General features: G+C 54.0%; 1 protein-coding gene across 13 annotated transcripts in view; it reads right to left on the bottom strand.

The window, feature by feature from the left end:
• Window positions 1-21,244, bottom strand: part of CAMTA1 (calmodulin binding transcription activator 1) — a 156,043-nt gene that overhangs the window by 12,732 nt on the left and 122,067 nt on the right. For 8 of the 13 annotated variants that reach the window (XM_071798329.1, XM_065855138.2, XM_071798333.1 and 5 more), the window contains 13 exons: window positions 20,334-20,460; window positions 19,441-19,575; window positions 8,862-9,001; window positions 8,427-8,623; window positions 8,009-8,087; window positions 6,893-7,208; window positions 5,979-6,502; window positions 4,643-4,830; window positions 3,995-4,241; window positions 3,562-3,633; window positions 2,602-2,622; window positions 813-1,006; window positions 546-620 (listed from right to left, as the gene is read on the bottom strand). In XM_071798329.1, the coding sequence (XP_071654430.1) occupies window positions 546-620; window positions 813-1,006; window positions 2,602-2,622; window positions 3,562-3,633; window positions 3,995-4,241; window positions 4,643-4,830; window positions 5,979-6,502; window positions 6,893-7,208; window positions 8,009-8,087; window positions 8,427-8,623; window positions 8,862-9,001; window positions 19,441-19,575; window positions 20,334-20,460 (2,315 nt within the window). Of the gene's footprint in view, window positions 1-545; window positions 621-812; window positions 1,007-2,601; window positions 2,623-3,561; window positions 3,634-3,994; window positions 4,242-4,642; window positions 4,831-5,978; window positions 6,503-6,892; window positions 7,209-8,008; window positions 8,088-8,426; window positions 8,624-8,861; window positions 9,002-14,353; window positions 14,632-19,440; window positions 19,576-20,333; window positions 20,461-21,244 lie in introns of those variants that run through there. The other 5 variants (XM_065855143.2, XM_065855139.2, XM_065855141.2 and 2 more) reach the window with 4 other exon arrangements.

Raw genomic sequence — 21,244 nt, forward strand, 5'->3', positions numbered from 1 at the left:
GAGCGGCTGACGGGAACGGACTCGTCTGCTGCTCTGTTCGCACGTTCCCCTTTATCCACATTAGAAAGAGCCCCTATGTGATGAGAGTTTGCCAAATGATCCTGTGATCAAACTAAAGGCATTTCCAGCCTACACCAGATGTTGTCACATTCTGTGCTTCCCCACACACCATGAACGCTTTGTGCAGCACATAGAGGCTGGAGCTATGATTCATTAAGGGTTCTTTTCAGACCTCCTCAAGTTCAACTTCTAAAGTTACGTGCCTTGCTTTGCTCAAAGTTTCCTGATTCTGTGTCCACCGAACAAAACCTGAGCTGCTTTACCACAACAGCAATGGAGCTGAGTATGATTCTTTTTCAGCAATGGTCCTAAGTTAGAGATTTCCTTTTGTCAGTATAACTTGGAATCAGCTGGGTTTCATTATTTGATTAGAAGATCTGCAGCGAGCTGATTCTCTTACCCTTCACATTGCACTCATTCCTGACTCACTCGAATGCTGTTGCATTGCTCTAACGAAGGGCAGAGACCAAAAGGTGGTGTCATACCTGTGGCGGCAGCGTCGTAAAAACCGCATAATCTTTCGAGCAGCTTGATCCTGCTTCTTGGTAAGCAGACTGCTTCTAAACACAGAAAAACACCCAAACACTGAAGTGTAGGCAAAACTGGGGAGAACACTAAATGCAAGAATAACTACCCAACGAACCACCGTCCTTTTCCCACTGTCCTTTGTCTGTAAATTGCAGCACAGCCCCAATGAGTGTAAAAACAATTTACATAATGACCCTGGTACACCCAACACCCCAACCGCTCACCGGAGTTTCTGCTGTACAATGGTGGCCGCCCGGCGGTTTTGCCTCCTCTTCCCGCACTCCTTGTAGCTGCGGTAGTACTGCTGGATCAGCATCGCAGCTCGTCGGCTCTGCTGGAATTTCTTCTGCTCATAATAACTTCGGAATTTGCTCTGGATAAGAATGGCCGCTTGCGTCATCTTTTTGTAAAGTGCATACTACAACGGAAACAAAGAGAAGCTGAGGCATTCCAGCAAAACCAGCAAGAAGCAGGTTCCGACAGCGAAAGACTCCTGTGCCACCAAGGTGTGACGAGAAGCAAATGAGTCTTTACTCACTGATGGGGAACTGCGCGAAAACAGGGTGACAGGTAACCCAGCGACGCTGAGAGCAGTACCGAACCTGGTCTGCACCAAGACAGCCGCTGCCTGTTCTGCTGCCCCTGGAACGTTTGCCAGCACTGGCTTTGTTCTGCACCTGGCTAGCGGAGGCTCCACACGTGCACGCTCATGACCAGATCCAGCTGTTCAGACCTACACACCAGTTTGGAACAACTGGAGCTGCTCCTGAATCGTGTTCACACTGCTTCGGATCTGTGCTGTGGCGGGCCTGCGCTAAACCCACTGGCTACAGCGAGAGGAACTGCCTGCTGCTCCTGCATGCAGGAATCCCACAGCGAGGCGCAGGATGCTCCCTTCTGCTCACTCCCAGACCGCCGAGACCACTGCCCTGCACAGAGTAACGCTCTGATGTGCCTCAGAGAAGCTTTCCTGTCTGTTGGGGAAAAACCCCAAAAAGCAAACACCCAACCCCCCAACATCATCCCTCCAGTATCACCAGACCACCATTTACCAAATTTCACTTTTTGGAATTGAAGCAGTCATTAGGTGCAGTTAAACTTTGCCTTTTATTTTTTGGTTGCTGTTTGTTTTCTTTTCAACATTATTAATTAAACAGATCAGATTGTGATTTTAAATGAGACATTTTAAACAAGTCCTCTCATGGGCCGATCATGGTTTTCATTCCAATTTTTAGCCCAGATGGGACTTCCGTGGCTGAGTTACAAACCCCTGAACAGAAGGGTTCAAACAGAAAGGGGTGTGATCTACGACTGCCCAAACCCAGCCCCACGCGCGGGGGGGCAGCACGGCACGGCAGCAGAGACGGCCCCCCCGAGGAGGGGCCCTGCACCCCCGCTCCCGGGCAGCCGAGAGCAGCCCAGCTGATCCTCGGACCTGAGCAGAGCGAGACGCTGCACAGCTGCGAAACCCATCTGTACAGCAGAAAGTGACTGCCCCGAACAAGCCAAGGCTGGCGCCGGCAGCTGCGCCCCCAGCACCGGCAGCAACGCCCGTGAGGCGGCGGCCGCGGGAGCTCAGGCCCGGGTGATGAGATGAGGGCCCGAAGCGCTCTGCAGGCAGAATGCGGAGGACACCGGCTGCACGGGGCTGGTCACCGCTCCCCTGCGCCCCCCGGCGCCCAGGGGAGCAGCAGAGTAAACCTGTCCTCCGGAAACTGCTGCAAAGCCCTCCGGCCACCCAGCCACCCTGCCTACAGCATCGCGTGCTGGAGCAGGAGACTGCTCGTGCCCTTCCCTTCCCGGCTGCAGCACCGCGCCGGCACGCTGCGCTACAGCAGCCGTACGGATCTCCCATTAGGTTTGGTTTGTCAGCGACTCCTCAACCACAAGCAGTCATTAGTGGATACTATTCAAACATTTCTCTAAATACCAGGTTCTCCTGGTTTATAATGGATGTGAAAGTTTGTGACCCACGGGGAATTGTTTCCAAAATAGTGTTTGCATTGGTATTACCTTCAAGGCTATCCAAGTAAGCTTAGGGAGAAACAGAAAAATACACAGTTAATGTCAGTTCTGCAAATAAAGAAGGAAAAAATCAAAAAAACCCAAACTAATAATCTTCTTTCAAAAATAGTCTATTCCAGGATCCAAGACAAAGCAGCTTGTCAAGCAGTTTTCAAAAGGAATTAAGCTTCCCTATTACAGGAAGCGTAATTCCAGAATGACAGCTGTATGGCAGGTTCAGTGTGAATTACGATGCAGTCACCTAGTGCTGGAAAGGCTTCCCCAATATGCATCTTTGAAGGCTGTAAAAGAACACCAGGGTCTTGCCCCTCACGTCACACAACGTGTCTCCAGGCGCCAGACGGCTGGAGTCCAGCAGGGACAGCGGGAGCAGCGTGGGCTCCAGCCTCCCCAGGAATACAGAGAAACCACCAAAAACCAAACAGCATCTTCTTTTTCTGGGGTTGAGAACTCAGCCTAAACGCACCTCTCCAGACCCTGCCTGGAGAGCAGTCTCCGTCCTGGAAAACTCGCATCAAGCTAAAACACGCGACTTGCCGTAGTTTAGAAGTTTAATATGTGCAAAATAAAACAACCTGCTTTTTACCTTCGCCTTTATCAAAGGCAAAACCAACTTCAATTTCACAATGAAATTTGGCAAGCAACTAGTCAGAGAACAGTCTCACCAGGCTACAGCATGCACAAAGGCCAGTATGGAATATACCATTGCCCTCCAGCTCATGGCAAAAATGCAGGAATCAACACATACAGAATCCTCTTTCGAGGATTCCCTCCAAAATGGACACTCAGGACATGAATTCCCTTCCCTTTTCAATTTTGCCTGAGCAGGGTATTTCACGACTGCATGCTGGAAAGCATACAAGAGGAACAGTGGGATAATTCCCATTACCAAGGGTGGTGTTCACGGCACTTCGCGTGCGTTTCATAAAATGTCACTTCTTTGTTTACCTGTTTGTATTTTCGGTAGCAACGCTGAATAACAGCGGCAGCCACCTCCTGCTGTTCCCGGAGAGGACGACCCTGCGCGGAGGAGAGAAGCGACAGGCAGTCAGAGCGCGCCCCGCGCCGGCACGGCCGCCGCAGGGCACCTGCTCCTCCCTCCCTGCCGCCGCTGCTACCTGGGCCCCCAGGCCCAGGCGCTTCCTGGAGATGTCTTTACTGTCAATTCACATAAGGGACAAACGCTCAAAATGAATCTTTACACCGAACAGGCAACTAACCGGAACCTTGGGGGTGTATTTTGAGGATTTACTTTGTGAGTGCTGTTCTGGCGCAAACTGTATTTTTGTCCCAGGAGTGGGTGTTACCCACGTTTTGTTTTCTAGCACATTATACTCTCTCACACCTAACAAGGAAGACATTGGACATTCTGGGCACATACCTTGTATCTCCTGAATGCGGTCTGGACAAGTTTGGCAGCTTCATAGAGTTCTCTCTGCTCATGATCAGACAGAGTTAACTGTGCAAACTCATTTTCTACCTTCTCGCTGGTGGACGCGCTCAGGAACTCAGACCAGTCGGCTGCCGAGGGAAGGCTGGGTTTCTCAAAAGCGATTTCACTGATAGGTGAGCCTGCGGGGCTCAAGCTGGTGTTCGAAGAAGGGGTCAGGGGTTCACTATACAGACTTCTGAAATACCAATCACAGTAGGAATTATTGGCTCACCAAGCACCTCGGCTGGCATCGCAGACAAGGAATGCAACGCTTCTGAGCTCGTGCTCCCCTCCCGCTCTCCAAGCAACACCCACACTCCTGAGCCCGCCCGTGCTGCACTGCACAGACTTGGCACTGGAAAAGAAGTCACCAGTCAGACCTTGTGGCCACTTCCCCCTCCCGTCACATGCACTCCCCATTCCCCCATGATTTGTAGTTGTGCTGGCAACATGTTTGACCATGAGAGTGTGTCTGGGCTCGGAACATCAGCACTGAACCCCACTGAGAAACGGCGTCTGCAGGCTAAAGAATGAGCACATGCTGCCCAGCTTTCAGACGGCTCAGAACCCCAGAGCAGCTCCGCGGCTCTCACCGACCTCATCTGCGCCGCGCTCGGCAGATGGTCGACGTCAGCGAGGTAACTGGCCAGCCAGCTCATCGTGGTGCTCATGGCAGCAGCCTCTGTCCTCTCCACCAGCGGCGACTCCATTGGCACAAAATTCTCCCGCTTGATCCTGTCAGGCGTAGCTTCAATAATGTGCTCTGCAAGCGTCATCATGTTCACCTGGTGCGGGGAGAGGAGAGACAACTTCTGCCACCTGGCAGCAGGCGCCTCACGCTCGCATGCTACAGCCCAGCTTCAGACAGGCCGCCCCATTTCCCAAACCCGCGGCAGCTGGACTCTACCATTTGTCTCTGCACTGGAGAGAAATTCATTAACCAAAGCTCATTTGCTATTCTGTCTCTTCTGACAAAGTACTGCAGGTTTTCGTATTCCCCAGACCTCTTTTTCCTGGAGCGTACAGGGAGCCTAGGAGATGTGGTGGAAGGTGTACGTCACCACTTCCGTGTTGCCGAGGCAGAAGTGACCTTGCTACTCGTCCACCCAGACGCACAGCAGAGCACGGCAGGACAATAAAGGCACATCAGAGCAGTTAAGATCCCACAGCTTTGTCAGGAATCCTTCTGAACCGTATCTCCCGCCCACCAGGGGTCACAGGAATTTTGAATACGGAGAACAGAAAACAGTGCTTGCTTTGCAAAGATCTGCTGCATCCATGTTTTGCCATCAGGACTAGAATATTTAGAGATGCCAAGGCAGTGCACATAGCCTGCGCTCCCATTACTCTTTTTGCTCAGAAGACCAAACGCATTGTCCTTCCCCCACCGACTCCTTCTCACCCGTCTGTTCTGCTTCTGCTGTTTTTATGTCCTCTATTCCATAACTGCTGGGATTTTTCCTTCCCCAAACCCACTGTCTCTCCCCTCCTCCACTCTTCTCTCCTTGCCCTTCACAGTGCAGCAGCTTGACCTCCAACCACAGCGCTGCCTTTCCCAGGTCACCTTGGCTTTGTAGGGACTGCTTCCCAGTTCCCAAAGGACTATGGGGCCACCTCAGTCTCATTCACTCCCATGACCAGGAGGCTTTGCTTTTTCCTTTTCCTTGCTAAATCGCAAACAACTTTGTGTGTTCTGTACACTGCTCAAGCGGATGCCAGTGCATGAGCATAAATGCTATACCATCAGCCTTTGCATCTGAGCTGAAAGCCCTTTGAAAGCGGAAGAAAGGACAAACCGACCGCGTGGCTGCCTCCTTTCACAAAGCACGATTCAGAGTCTCGAAAGGCTCCACAGCAGATTCTCACAGCTGGGCTCCTCTGCACGGCCACCACGTCCTCTGAGCCTGCTGAACCGGTGCTGCCCTACACTCACCTGCAAGTCATCCATGTGGTGCAAGCAGTCCTCATCCCCGGCGCTGTCCCGGTAGGACAGGAGCTCTGCATCCACCATCTCCCTGTCAGCCATCATCAGCACGTTCATCTGCTCTCGCTGGCGCAGCCGATGTGCCACCGTGTCCTTCCCCAGCGCAGTCCCCTTCTGGGCCCCCGCCACCTGCACTGTGCTCACACCAATATAAATGTCTTTTGGGCTCCATTTGATGCCTGTTTGGCTGCCAGAGCCTCGGTACCCAGTAGCTTCTGGGATGTGCTGGGAGAGCTCCCGGCCATAGTCCCTTATCCCTTCACTGGGGCTGATTGTCTCGGTGGCAGATTGCTTGGAGCTGGAGTTCTGCTTCCTGACGCTTGGCTGCTCCAGGCTCAGCGCAGTGGAAAGCAGCTTTTCTGGCCGGGCTTGAAAGTATTCAGGGCTCAGCTTATGTTTTTTGGGTGCAGGGTAATCTTTCTGAGTCTCACTACTGTAGTAACTGGAAGGTTCTGATCTTGGTCGTCTCAACTCTGGAAATGGACCAAACAATGGTCTAAATTAAACACGCAACCCATGATGGCTGTAGAACGATGACAGCTTCTACCACAGAGCTGCGGGCAGAAGGTTGTGCCACGCTCTGGGACGTGCGACACTGCGTGCAAAGGGAGGAACTATCGCCCCGGGAGCAGACTACCCCGGCCACTCTTAAGATGCACACATCTTTCTAAAGCAGGCACACACTCCTCTTCCTGATACTTATGCAAGTGCACACAGCACATGACAGAGAGCTCACAAGAACAGAACTGAGCACGGACAGCAGGGCTACATGTGGCATGTGCCACCCAGGCGAGCTCCTTACCCCCAGGTTTCCACATGCCAAACATCAGACAAAACGGCGCGCGCCCCCAGGGGTGTCTTACCCGTGTTGGTGCTGGAAATTACAGTGACTCCCTTCTGGGGCTCCTGCGAGGCAACCAGCTCACTGTGCCACTGTGCCACCCAGCTCTCTGTGCTGGAGTCCGTGCTCGAGGGGCACTGGATCCGGGGGCTCTGCCCGAGCTGAGTCTGCTCATCGCGCTGCAGCTGCTCCAGGCACTCTGCCAGCTTCACGTGGCCCCGGGACCGGGCGATGGCCAGTGGCAGCCTCCCCAGGGAGTCGGGAATGGAGATGGCTCGGCGGTCCCACTTGTACAGCACGAGCGCTGCGTCCATGTGGCCAAGCGCACATGCCCACATCTGAAAAAGAAAGGACAACTGACCCGTTGGGTGACCTGCCTTCTCCTTCCTTTCTTGCTACCGCAGTGGAGTCTGGTCCCCAGTTCACGCAAAAATGACTCTGATAAGCAAATCCATAACATGTTTGAACCCCAGCAACTGGCTTGCATATACATCCTATCCTGATAAAAGGCCACTACAGAGGATTAGGTGCATGCTATTCCCGCCTGTGACAGAGAAACCTCCATCTGCCAAATGAAACCGACAGTTACTTGTTTAGTAATAAACGCTTTTTGGGTTTGTGTTTGTTAGAAGAACAGTCTCATACACAAAGGGACCTCTGAGATCAGAAACATGCAGCCAGGACCAAAGGTTGGGAACAATAAAACCAACACACTGCTGTTGTAAACTGGCACTTCTGGTTCCACCTGCTTTGGCTTTTTGCTTAAGTTCTCCGTCATGATTTCACGATTCCAATGACCAAGTTGTCGTAATGACTTTAAAACCTCTACAGTCAATCAGTCAAAGCGAACAACCTGGAAGGAGGCGTGTAAAATCCTTTCTCCTTCTGGGTAAAAGGCAAACCAGAAGCACCTGTCTGTCCCCTTTCCTTGCGTTACTCCATGACAAGGTTCTTTCTGTGTGGTCTCTCCTCAACAAAATGCTGGGAAGCTCATAGTGCCACGTCTTACCATTCACATGGCAACGGCACACAACAAAAATCTACTCTTCAGAGTGTGTGAAACACAATAGGAAAATAACACGAGGAAGAACTCCAGAGGGCCCTCAGATGCTCTCAGAAGTTCAGTCTCTGCTCTTACCAGAGGAGTGCAGGAGAAATGATCCACATTCAAAGGGTCAACTTCCAGCTCCAGGTCAATGCTGTCTGCATGTTTGGTGCTGCAGAGGAAACAACAGAACGAGTGATGCTTGCACTCCTGTTAGGATCGTTGCCTAAATGCACAGCTCTGCCCAGTGTGTCATACCAGGGAGATGTGGCCACGCAGATGCCCATCACATGCATATTTACTACAGCTGGTGCCCCCACCAGAGACTTTAAGAGCATGATGCACCCAGCGCCTGGACCCGCTCTCACAAGAGACAGGTCCCATGAGACCGGGGGACAGGAACGAGTTCGGGGACTTGGCCCTTTGCAAGGGACAACCAGAAACCTGCACCAAGCAGAGCTTGCGCATGCTTCTGCCGTAACAGCCAGGAGCCCCGTGGGCTGGGTCTTACCGCCATTTGATGAGGGTCTGGATCAGCGTAGCGTAGCCCTGGGCAGCGGCGAGGTGGAGCAGCGTCATCCCTCGGAAAGTTTTTGAATGGATCAAGTGCTTGGACTTGGCCCAGCAAGCACGGCTCATCATCTTCTCGCACACCACCACCACGCGGCTCTCAAAGCAGCTGCCCAGCGTCCCAGTCCCAGAAACGCACTGAAACACCACACACATCCCAGTTTAACGGCTGAGGGAGCTGCGACCGCCTGAGCAGGCAGCCTGCCCCTTCCACAAGTACCCAGACAGTGCAAAATACCAGTGAAAGCCAACTGCTGCTAAAGACACCTACAAACCAGACTTGCTTAGGAAAGACTGTAACCTTTTCCAGCCCCCAAAACCGAACTCTGGTACGGAAGTGTAAAGCTGCCATGTCCGGACACAGCGGGGTTCATACCTGTGCCTGCGTTCCTCCGTTCCCACTGCCATTGCTCCCGCCTCCTCCTCCCTGCTTGTGCTGCTGGGAGCCTGTCATTTCAGCCATTCTCCTCTCCATCTGCTCCAGTCGCTCCAATATGGACATCCTGAACTGGTTGTCTAGGTCGGAGAAAGCCAGAAAAAGGCTATTTCCACAGAAAGCAAGCTCAGTTTTGGCAGCCCACTGCAGGAAGCCAAACCCAGCAACCCTGGAAGGCACACGGGAGCTCTGCTCGCAGCGCCCAGGGCGGGACGGGGGCCTTGCCGCTCCCCGGGTACTGCAGCAGCCCCCGACCGCGGTCCCAGGGACCTTCCTTAAAGAAAGTGGACAGAAACACGAAAAACGCAGGCAGAGGACAGATCCCTTCCCTTGTGATTTTATCTGTACCACACGATAAAGGACTGGGGCAATGCAATGTCTTCGAAAACACAAGGAAACCCTAAGTAAATACAACCATCCAGACAGCACTCCAGTAGGATCTTATCTGCCAAAATACTTTCCATTTTTGAGTCAATCCCCATATTTTACGGAGTCCTGAATTCGACCTGGCATGCCTGCTGAAACCACGCAACAATGGAACCTGGAGGAACAAGACTCCTCTTGCTTCCTCCTGTGCTTAGAGAGAGGAGCCTTTAAACAGGCACTTGCTGCTTCCTTGACAGGCTCCTCTTCTTGGAAAACAGCTTGAAACAGAACTACCAGAAATCACAGTGTGGGCCCTGATAATCCAGTGGCATCATTCTGAAGAGCAGCACAGCCCCAGAGCCCTCTGCTCTCTGCAGAAGTCTAAAGGCTACATCAGTTATTCTCTCCTCCTTGCACAGTTACTGATGGTGGAGCAGGGAGATCTGGACGGGTTAACAGGACATTGTTAAACCTGCTGCTGTAGGGATCGATGTAAGCAACCCTTCCATGTTCAGGGCCAGGCAGTGTAGCTTGAGTGGCTGCAAGCACAGAGGGCTCCTCTGTCTTCTGACCCATAAGGGAGAAGCTTCATGCAGCTCACGTGGGGCTGGGCAGGGTAACTGCGTGGCTAGGGACATTTGATGAATCCCGTTGTCATGCTAACAGTGTATGCCATGAGCTGTGGGGAAAAGACAAGCCTTATCCTGTTTGGCTTCATGCATCCACGGAGATCCGTGGTAATGCAGAGCACCAAAAGCACAGGTTTGGAGCAGACACAAGGACTCCTGACGGCAGGGCAGCGAGGCCCCGGCACGGCCGCCCGGAGCAGCTGGGGACGCCCCGGCCCTCGAGTGCCCGGGGCCGGGCTGCACGGGGCTGTGGGCAACCGGTCTCATGGAAGGTGCGGAACCAGAGGATCTTTAAGGTCCCTTTCAACCCTAACCATCCTATGATTCTACAATAATCCCAGAACAAAGCCCACCGACAGTAATGGGAATGTGTGCGTCAAAATCAAGAAGCTCTGATCAAGTTTAAAGAGATGAAGTCTTCTGTGAGTGACTTCGTTACATGCAGAGTCCTCCCTGGAAGGCTGCAGAAGTACACGTATACTACACGCTGCAAGCACAACTCTCACTAGAGGATATGAGATACTTATTATTAGTGCCTTATTACTAATTCAGTTGCCCTGTTAATTGTGAAGCCCTGGGAAAGTGACTGAGGAAACACTCCCAACGAAGACGGGCTCCAGGGCGCCGTCTCCGCGCAGCAGCAGCGCGGACGCGTCCCCGGCCGCTCTTTGTTCCCGAGTGCTGCAGTGCTGCACTGCAGCCCGCGCCGCTGCCTCCCCCCGCCTTTCGCAGCGTCACGTTGGGAAGTGAAGTACAATATACGCCACACAAACTGAAAACATCATCTTTCCTTCATACAGCCCTGGGCTCAAGGAGACCAAAACCAAAATCAGCTTTATATACCATATGAGTCGTATGCAATACACCCTGTTTATGTTTAAAACTGATGTGTCTGTACCCATTTGGCAGCCTGTCTAGAAAGATGTCAGCTACAGCTGTGCTGGACTTGGAGGAACCAGACAGAAAGAAAATCTCCCGTATTAGGGAAGCAAGGGGCTGTTTATTTCGTGTGTGTGTGTGTTATGTACCAAACATAACAGGTCAGAAAAAAGATCCTGCAGCTCAACAGTAAAGGTATTCGATGGTGCCACAACACGTTCTTTAAACAAAGTACTGTGCTTCATTGCAAGAGAAAACCATGTTTTTTCTGGTAAAGAAAACATGACAAAACTTGACCCAGTCCTGCTGACCCTCAAACACATTCTCCAGCAAAAACCCTAATTGCCAAAAAAGCATTGCCAGCAAAGCCCAAACACCGCGAGGTTGCTGCCAGAAAGGCGTGCGGTGACACACGAGTGGGACAGAACCACAGAACCACAACGGCCCGGACCGCGCCCCGCCGAGCCGCGTCCTCCTGCCGGCAGCAGACATCGGACCCGGTGGAGTCCTCGGTGGGGTCCCCACCCCACACGGGGCAGAAACCCAGGCCCCAGCGCGGGGGAAACGCCTGTGCTGCAGAGCACGGGGGAGTGCAACACCTCACCTGCCCCGACAGCCCCCCCGCCCAGCTCCTCTCTCCCGCACAGTCCCCCCGCCCAGCCCCCCCCGCGCAGCCCCTGTCTCCCGCGCAGCCCCCGCTCCCCCTCCAGGCGCCGCGTGATGTCGCCGCGGCAAGGCGGCGCCCGCAGCGCTCCGAGGGGCGGTCCCAGCTCAAACCGCAGCGCTGCCGGGCTGGCGGAGCCCAGTGTCAGCCATGAGCAGAGCGCTGCTCGTCACCTCACACCGCTTCACTGGACAGGTCAAGATCCAAAAGGATCTCCTCTTCTGTCCTTTGGCCAAGAAACTCTATACCACGCGTGACCTGGCAGCGCAGCCAGAACCACTCCAGGGGAAGCACCGCTCTGCACCGATGAAAACGCAGCGGTTCCCAGCAGCGAGCAGCGCCTCCGCCCTTTGCTCTTCTCTACCCTCTCAGCCGGAGGTCTGGCTTTTTGCCACCTGCACACCCTCACCAGCGGGCAGCATTTGGCTGAAGGGCTGAGGGACGAGGGTGCGTGATCTGCAGATCCCACCGGGGCAGCAGCTGCCCAGGAGATGCTGATTTCCCCACAGACTTCTAAGCAACGAACCCTGGCGCCGTGTGAGATCCGCACGGGCACCTGTTCAGGGACCGAGCTCAAACACCCGGGATAAGAAGCTGCTGGGAGGGCACATCCATTTTCTTTAACGGCAGTTTCCGAGTTGAACGTTCAGGATGTGAACACACGCAGACTGAATTTAACAAGCGCGATAGTTGAGCACTGTGAAAACCCCATGCAGCACACGGACATTTTTCTGTTTTGCCGAGCAAGAGACACACCACGTTGTGTCATCCGACGCAAGCCGCGGGGGGGGATGGAAGCAACCTGAGGACACGTCACCCCTCCGAGCGCCACGGTGCTGCTCCTCTTCTACAAATCATCTGTCATTTGCCTGTAACACCTTGTTTAATTCTTCCATACAGCAAAAATCCTGAACACCTTCCACACTACAGCACCAATTTGATCTGGTTTAGTTCTTATTTCTGAGGTGTCATAATTGCAGGAACACATATTTCTGAACTGAAACTGCAGTCGCATCCTCAATCATCTTACAAAAAGCTCAGTTTAGCAGTAGGCTATTGCAGGCCATGGTCTCCACCAAAAAATGAAAGCACTTGCAATTTTACTTAACATTCTAAGATAAATTCACATCTACACTTGTGGGGTCGGTCACTTCCAGGCCTTTCAATTAGTGAGAAATACTACAGCTACTGAGGCACCAGATGAGAACAACACTGTATTTCCACCTCGAGCCTACGCGACAGCTGAAGAATGTCTGTGGTTTCACAGGAGAAATAAACACTACTGGGCATGGGCAGGAACAATGAGGTAATCCAGCCCTGCACACACAGGCGCTGTCACTGTTTTAAGACACTAATCCATCTACCACGGCAAAACTCCTTACAGCAACACTTCCCACAGCTCCTCCAGTGCTGCAGGACCTCCAGCTGGAACTCGCAGGCCACCTGGGCTACTCTGCTCCTCCGGGCCGTGCCCAGCAGCCAGTGCTCCCTCAGGGACGGCACCTGCCCCCGCTTTTCTTTACCCTGCCATTACGGGAGGAGAAGGGGGTGGCTCAGGCTGACTTTTCCCAAGATGGCAGTGTCTACACCAACAGCAATGAAGCACTTGCTGCCTTTTTTTTCAGGTGTCTCTTCCCCAGGGCTTAGGGAGGACGAGATTTTTGTGCTGTCCAGGAATAGCTACTTCAGCAACCCAGGAAAGGTTTTAGACAAGCCATGTGGACTTGATACGTTTCAGAGGTAGGTCAGACTGCTAAAGATGTCACTTCTTGCGCTATTTAGTAATTTGTATAAAAACCGCTGGCTGCCTAAGGTCAGTCTCTGCACACCAAGCCAGAAACGGGCTGTGCTTCGCAAGGGCGTCAACACGATTGAAGATGTTGTGCTTCTGGATGTGCGCAAAGAGCAACAGCCCGGGAGGACACGTCTGCCCCACTGCTCACCTGCACAGCGCAGCCCACGGAGGCCCCACGGGTCACACACCAAAGGGGCTACGAAAAGGAAAAAAAGCACCTCACAGGGCACTATGCAGCATCTGTGCTATGGTGCCCTCAGTACGGTAGAAATTCTGACCCAGGTTTCCTCTCATAAAAATAGCAAACTCAAGAACAAAATACTCACTCAGAAGTCACTGGACTAATGAGCAGAATAATATAAAATGGCCTCTGTTTGCTCCAAAATTAGATAATTAGAAACTGCTGCGAGCTACTTGTGAAGAGACAAGAACACCCTGTGAGACGATAGAATAGGTCAGCAAAAGAGACCCAGATCTCCTTCACTGGAAGCTTTTCAAAAAGTCAGACATCACTCACAGTCAACCCATCTCTGGAGTGGGAGTGGCCCACATGGTCTCCTTAAGCCCCTTCCTAGTCCTACTCTTTTTGATGAAACACCCTGTAAAACAAGTTTTGCAGTGACCTGGGATGGAGCAGCTGTGTGCTTCAAGCATTCTTAAGCTCCCCAACTCAGAAAATGGGCTGCGAGCTGGAGGCGTTCGGATGTGACCTGTCCTGCAGGCGAGGCCATAGCACCAGCGCTGCCACAGCTCTGCGCCTGCACCGGAACATCGCCCCGGCAGGGCCGGGACCGAGCGGGGCGAGCAGATGGAAACGCGACTGCGTCCCACAGCTGGGGGCACGGAGAGACCGGGGAGGAACAGTTTGCCTAAAAAGGCGCACGTTTACACGGCAAGTACAGCAGTGACAGTCAACACAGAAGCATGCAGATTTAAACCCAAACAATACTGCGTGACCCATCATCCTGTAACACTTAATGGGAGCAGTACTTTGTCACATCTGCACATCCACCGGCAAAGGATGGGGTCCGAGGCCCCCCCATAGCACCTCTACCTGTTTTCAGATAAGTAACCGACGCCATCTGGCCGCAGGACTGACCTGGGAGGCTACCAAGGCATCGGCGGCGGCTCCAGCCAGCGTCTGGTGCGGACCCTGCAGCAGGGGCGGACGGAGCAGGCTCCCGCAGACCGAGCTGTCGCCTTTCGCATCCTCGCAGCGGCCGGGGCTCGTCCGTCTCACCGCAGCGCTGGCGGGAGCCTGGGCTCTGCCCCCTCCGCACCCCCGCAGCGCGGGCGAGCGCGTCCCGGGAACGGGCGAGTCCCGCCGTCCGCAGCGGGAGCCGACGCCGAGCGCTGCTGGGCGGGCAGGGGCATGGCGGGGCGCAGGCCGCCCGGCGCGGAGCCGCGGGGCAGCGGCGGGCCCCGCTCAGCGGCGGGCTCGGGGGCCGCGGGGCGGCACGGCCCACATCCGCGGAACTGCGGGGCTGTGCGCGGATGGGCCGCTCCTCCCGCGCCCGGCCCACAGCGGCGAGCGCCGCCTCCGAGCGCCGCGGGCTCACCCACCGGCGGGTCCGCGCCGGCCGCCCTGCCCGGAGCTGAGCCCGCCGCAGGAGCCGCGCCCGGCCAGCAGAAGCACCGGCGGCGCGGGTCAGCGGCCCCTCTCACCCCGAGCGCGCCCCTGGGCCCATCGCCGCGCACCCGCGGGCACCGGGGGTACCGGAGGCGCGGCAGCCGTCCGGGCAGCGGCGCCTCGCCGGACTCGGGGCAGCCGGAGCGGGGAGCAGCCCCGAGACCCGCCGGGCGCTGGTCCCGCCGCGCTCAGCCCACGCCGGGGCCTCCCGCCGCCACCATTGCGGCCACCAGCCCCGTCCGCGGGTCCCCGCTCGGCGGCGGCCGCCTCCCATTGTCTGTGCCGGCGAGCCCGCGGCCCCGCCCCGCGCCCTGACGTCGAGTCACGGAAACACAATCATTCCGCTTGGAAGGGGCCCTCAAGCCCATCGAGTCCAACCACAACCCACCCCTGGCACTGACCCGTGTCCTGAGAACCTCATGTCCGTCTGTCCAACCCTCCAGGGACGGTGACTCCAGCACTGCCCTGGGCAGCCTGTTCCAATGCCCCACAGCCCTTTGGGGAAGAAATTGTTCCCCACATCCAACCTCAACCTCCCCTGGGTGCAACCTGAAGCACTTTCCTCTCATCCTGTTGCTTGTTACTTGGGAGAAGAGACCAACACTCTCCATGCTACAACCTCCTCTCAGGCAGCTGTAGATGCCACAGTGTTTACAGTGCGTGCCGTGGCGGCATCGCCCGGGCACTGGCACCAGAAGCAGCCCTGGGCACTGGTAGCGGGCAGGCGTGTGCTTGCCCAGCGTCCCACTGGCTCCCTGGCGTCCTCCCCCTCCGCTCCCCGCCCGGAGAGCGGCTACGAGCGCCTCCAGAAAACGTGCGTCCACACGGCGCGCTCCGATACGCGAGAGTGATTCAGGGCCGGGATGTGAAATACCTGCATCACCTTACAGCAAGTGGGCTCTTATGTGCAGTTCTTCTCATCTCACTACATGCGAAGTAATGATACTTCTGCTAATTGCTCTAATAAGGTAAACTTGCAGAGCATTAAAACCTGACATAAAATTCCAGATGACGTCTGTGCAGGCTCCAGTGCAGGCTCATCTGAGCAGCGGAGCATGATCAGCCACCAGCCTGAACAAACACGGGCTTCCCAGAGGAATCGGATGTGCCACCATGAAGCCTGAGACTGGCTCAAAAGACAACATTCAGAACAGAAAATGAAATACTCCTCACCTCGATTCCATCACATTTTAGCCAAGACAGAGCAGGATACTCTTGAGAAAAGCAGCCAAAGCACCAGAGGACAGGCTTCCCAAAACAAGAATAGCAGAGCAGCCTGGCCTTAGGGATGGCACGAAAGGGAAAAAACCCAAACAAATCTCAGCAGGGTACAAACAAACCAGGCGGAGCCCCCGCACAGAGCAGGAGCCGGTGAAGAGCGGAGGATGAACACAAACACCGGGGGTTCACAGCGCTGTTCCCAGTAAGGACCCAGACCCGCGCTTTCTGGTCGTGTCCCATGCCAAGCAAACATCATCTGCATTTCTGGAAGAAGCAAAGGCCTCAGTGGAGGGCAAACGCACATGCTTTCCACAGGAAATCTGTACTAAAGATCCTTTCTCATTCGTCACACATCTGTCACTAGAAGATTTCTGTCCTTCAGTTCAGGAGGGGGTGTCTCTCCCGTTTGCTTTTTGTTTTTCTGAAGAGAACATCTCTACAGTGAATGAAAGGTGAGGTCAAACGGCTACAGAAGCACATGATGGCTTCTGAAAACTGCCGGTTTTGTAGAGAAAAAGGAGGCTGCCAAGTTTATCAGAGAAGATCAGGATCACATGGGAGCACATCAATGGGAAGAAGAAAGGCTTTCTTTGAAAAAAGAGAACACCACTATTCTAATTAACTAGAAAAAAAGCAAGAACATCAGCAGCTGCTGTCTACTGCCCATTTGTAAGAGACATATCTCCTCTGTGGAGTTAAAAACCAAGACAAAAACCAAAACCACAAAATCCCAGAATAAACCAAGCATGGCTGTGTCCAGTCACAGACCCTGAAAAAGGGAGAAGACGTTCAGAGGAAGGTCCCCCCGACACGCTGCCCCTTCAAACGCCTCTGCACGTCCCTTCCCTCGGCTCGGGCCATCCCAGAACAGCAGCAGGGACACGGTCTCACAACACTTCCCAGTTCTTTGCACTTCTAACACCTGCTCTGTGCTCAAAAAGGTGGGATTTTGCCCTTGCCCTGAGTGCACTACTTCCAAGAGTAGCAATTACTATAAACCAGCAAATTATTTAATTAAAGGTCTTTTCCAATCAAAACAATTCTATGAGATGCTTTCCTCTGGGAACCGCAATTCTCTGTTTCACTCCAAATCGCCTCCTGTCCACTCTGCCTCTCCCAGACCCTGAGCCCTACGGGCACTGGTTAAGTGTTCCCTGACACTCATAAGAATTTCAGGCCTTAAAACCACCTGGAAGCAGAAGCTGCTGTGCGTGTGTCCCGGAGCAGCCGGCAGGCCCATGGCGGAGCCGCCCCCGCCGGCGCAGCCGCCCGTGCCGCAGAGCGCCCAGCGACAGCTCCGCGGGTCCTGGCCCTGGGCACTGCATCTGACGGGGGTCTTGCAGAGAAAGTGAAGCCCCTGCCCCGTGAGCTGGGCAAGGTCAGGCCGCTCAAGACTTGCCTCCTTAGGCAAGAAACAGAGGCTCTTCAGTCATCTGCAGAACTGAACAAAGAAGGCAGATTATTTTTTGTCCTAATGCAACTGAAAATAGAAAGTTCACATACAGGGTGTCTGTCTTTACTTTAAAGAGATTTGTGCGAGACAGACGTTTACCTAAACTTATGTAAGATGTAAACTGCCCGTCCTCTTTCCGCGCTGTTCCTGGGGTCCAGGTGGCTGTTAACCCTGCCTCTGTGCAGCGGTCGCACCGCCTGGGACCACGAGCTGTAACAGCGCGGTGCAAACATCTCAAAGCGTCCACTGAATTAATTAAAAAGAATTTTAAAATTCTAGTCAATATTTTGGGACTATAAATACTCCTTGAAAACCTTGCCTCCAGACTACGTAACAGGCAGTAGGGCAAGGATTTGAAGCAAGGCAATTAAAGTAAACAGAGAAGCCAGGGATTTGTGTATTTATTCTATTGACAGAATCAACTCACGTTAACTTATACCTTAGCTAGCTAAGCTAACATTTGTTCTCTATGGATAAACGGGAAGAAGCTGCTGGTCCTTTAAATAACAGGGTAATTTACTCCCTTTGGAGCACTGTGCACCAAGGCAGAGGCTTCTGACAAGTCACGGTTAGCATAATTATTCAGCCTCTTTCCCTGAAGGGCCCCTGCAATGCAGCGGTCCTTCACTTTTTTTTCTCCTCCCTGCTAGCAATGCCCTGGTTCGGCCGCTGGTGCAGCCTCCCTGCCTCCCTCCCCCCCTCCCTCCAGCGCATCGGAACAACCTCGCATTGAGAGCTCCCGCTGACCAGGAGCCGCGGCCGAGCTGCAGGAACACTGGGGACGGCACTCTCGAACCACCCGCGCTGCGGGGACCGCTGAACAGGGGGTTCAAAACCCGCCCCGCGCGTGCCACTCGAGACTCTAACAGCTGAGCGCCAGCCTGCGCCGCAGCCCCATCGGCCGCCCTTCACCTGCAGCCTCGGTACCACATGAAAAGCACCCGCAGGGTCTTCCGATGCTCAGAAGTCAAGCAAACTCAGCATTGATGCTAAACTTGAGATGATGTGCTCTTCCTCTTTAAGAGATGTTTCTGTTTGCCAGTTATGCCCCTGCAGACAAGCCACAAACCTCTCTACTCCTGCAATAACCACAGTGACCTGTCTCTGTTCTGCTCTCGTCCACGAACGTCACAAGCAGTGCTACCCTGACTTCCTTCAAATGTCCCTCTTGTGTGTGGCCTGAAAGCACAGCAGCTACCGGCCAGAAAGCAGAGACAAACTGAACATTTGTGTTCTGTGATGTTACAGGCAGGGGGAGAACCAGGGAAGGACATGTCTGTCTGTCTGCTGCTGCCATTCATGGATAACCCTGAACAGCTAAAGATACGGGTGCTGTGCCACTGAAATCATGACTGATGCTACTTGGAAGGAAATTCTACTTCCATGTTATCTTCCTGCCAATTGTCTCCAAACCCATCAGGTCCAACTCTGCAGGTGTACAGGTGCTGCTGCGCCAGAACCCGGCTACACACGGCTCCCCCTCGCCCGCCCCGCGTTCGCCATGAGCCGCGGGCGCTCCCACGGCAGCGTCGCGGTGCTCGGGTGCCTCCCGCCGGCACCCAGCGGCTCACGGCACGGAGAAGGCTTCCACGGACTGCCTGAGTGACAGGCGCTGCTTCTGCCACGACTTCCCACAGACACAGTGCAGGAGCCCTCCAAGAACCTTTTGAGCACCACCTGCCTGCACGGACAGGTGGCGGGCCCGAACTGAGCTTCAAACTGTTCAGTATTTCCCCAGTTAAACAGTTCTAAGCATCTGCCATGTCCATCAAAGACATAAAATAATAATAACTACATCCCTCCCCCATGCCAGGAGCCACTCCGTTCATTCACAGTCCTACCATGCAGTGAACTTTGTTGAGGAATATTGCACGCTTCTTACCATCCAAGGACAGCCAGTCATGCTGGGAGGAAGGCAGGGTTGGCAGAGCTCTGGCTTTATACTCAAACACCACGGAATTGGAGATGATCTGATTGTTGAAGGCAACTTGCAAAGTCACGAGCCCAGTGTCATGAGCTAGAAGGAAAGCGCACGTGGTGAGACAAACCCCCCTGCAGAAATGCACGGCCAGGTATCACCTATGGATCTGCCCCGGGCTGGATGGCAGCTGGGAGCAGATACAGTGGAAGGAGAGGGGGTGTTTGACAACATTTTTGTGACAAGATAACTGAAGAGTCCAAAATGCCAGTCTGTGTTCTCAAACGTTAAGGTTTGAAGCTTCAGAGTCATCTAATGGGTTGTTTTAGCAGAGGGTGGAACCAGCCTCACTGCATTTCCAGTGGGAAGCTGGGCCCTAACAATGACGCGAAGTTATTCTGCAAACACTTAAAGTCACATTCTGAGGACCAGCACTCCTGAAAATCTCCGCAGGGAGGCTGGAGCTGTTCTCACCCTGTGCGTACCGGGAACAAAGTGCAGAACACAGGCAAATTAAGAGTCAGAAGAGCAGTGAGTGCACCCTGAATAACAGTTGCTCTCTAGTCTGCTATTTCAAAACTAAGGAAATGCTTAGAATTATTTTAAATTGTTTCAAGTAATTATTATAAAGTTAATTCAGAGCTCCTAAGTAATATTTGTTGTGATCTGTTGTGACGTATCAAGATCCTTAGCTGCTGTTCTCACGCTAAATATGTCAAATAAAAAGTAAAAGCCTTTTGGTGTTTATGCACTACCGTTCACAACGGGGCTGTGAGTGTGGTCAAGACAAATACGTGAGAGTATCAGGCTAAGAACTGCTCTGAAAGCCCCAGCGTTGGGAGAGGGGTGTTCCTTACCTGGGCAGTAGCAGCGCAGTACCCCTGGCTGAATTAAAGATGCAGGCACTGAGATCTGATCAAACAGACAGCTGTAATTATTGCTGGCTTCCTGCCATGGACCAGTAATTAGGACTTTTACTCCTCCCTGTGAGGAAAACAGGGAACAAAAAAAGGAGGTTACAGAAAAAGCCATCTCCAGAGGGGACCTGCACTGGAGGGGCTGAGGCGCAAACAGCATCCCGAGGGCGAACAAGCGCCAAGCGAACGCGGGTCCTGGCACCTTCAACACCGGTGGCCCAGACTCCACCACCGAGGGAGAAACGCAAACAGCATCCTGCAGCAGAGATCTCTGCCCTGTTCCCCGCTCCTGCCCACAGGCCCTGTCCTGCGCCAGCTCCGCGACCGCCCCGGGCAGATCTTAGTGCTGCGAGCCAGACGCCCCCCGGCCGGCAGCTCCGGGACTCGGGGTGCTCATCCCTGCCCACCATCGCCTCCCCGCTGCTGCCTGCCCAGGCTCAGCCTTTCCTCCTTGGCACAGGGAAGTGCCACAGCTGCCATCACTGCCTTGACCCTGCTGACACGGATGCACGACCATGTAGAGGACACAAAAAGCGACACGTCATCTTCAAAGGGACTATTGCACGCACGAGAGGAGTTGGACCATGAATCTGACAGACAGTGATGTATAAAATCTCAGCTAAAAACAGCAGTCATATGACTTGCGTTGCTTGGGTACTGGGAACGTGGTTAAATAAGGATGCAAGACGACAGTGGGTGACCCAGAACAGGACTGTGTTTGCAGAGAAGCCATTTGAGCACAGCCTGTCCCGACCCTTCCCCTGCCAGGGCTCTGGCGGACGAGCGCAGCACAAGGACAGTCCCGCAAGGACAGCCCCGCAAGGACAGCCCCGCTCCAGCTCCGTCCCTGC

The sequence above is a fragment of the Patagioenas fasciata genome, chromosome 23 (genome assembly GCF_037038585.1).
Source record: "Patagioenas fasciata isolate bPatFas1 chromosome 23, bPatFas1.hap1, whole genome shotgun sequence".
NCBI classification, from domain to species: Eukaryota; Metazoa; Chordata; class Aves; order Columbiformes; family Columbidae; genus Patagioenas; species Patagioenas fasciata.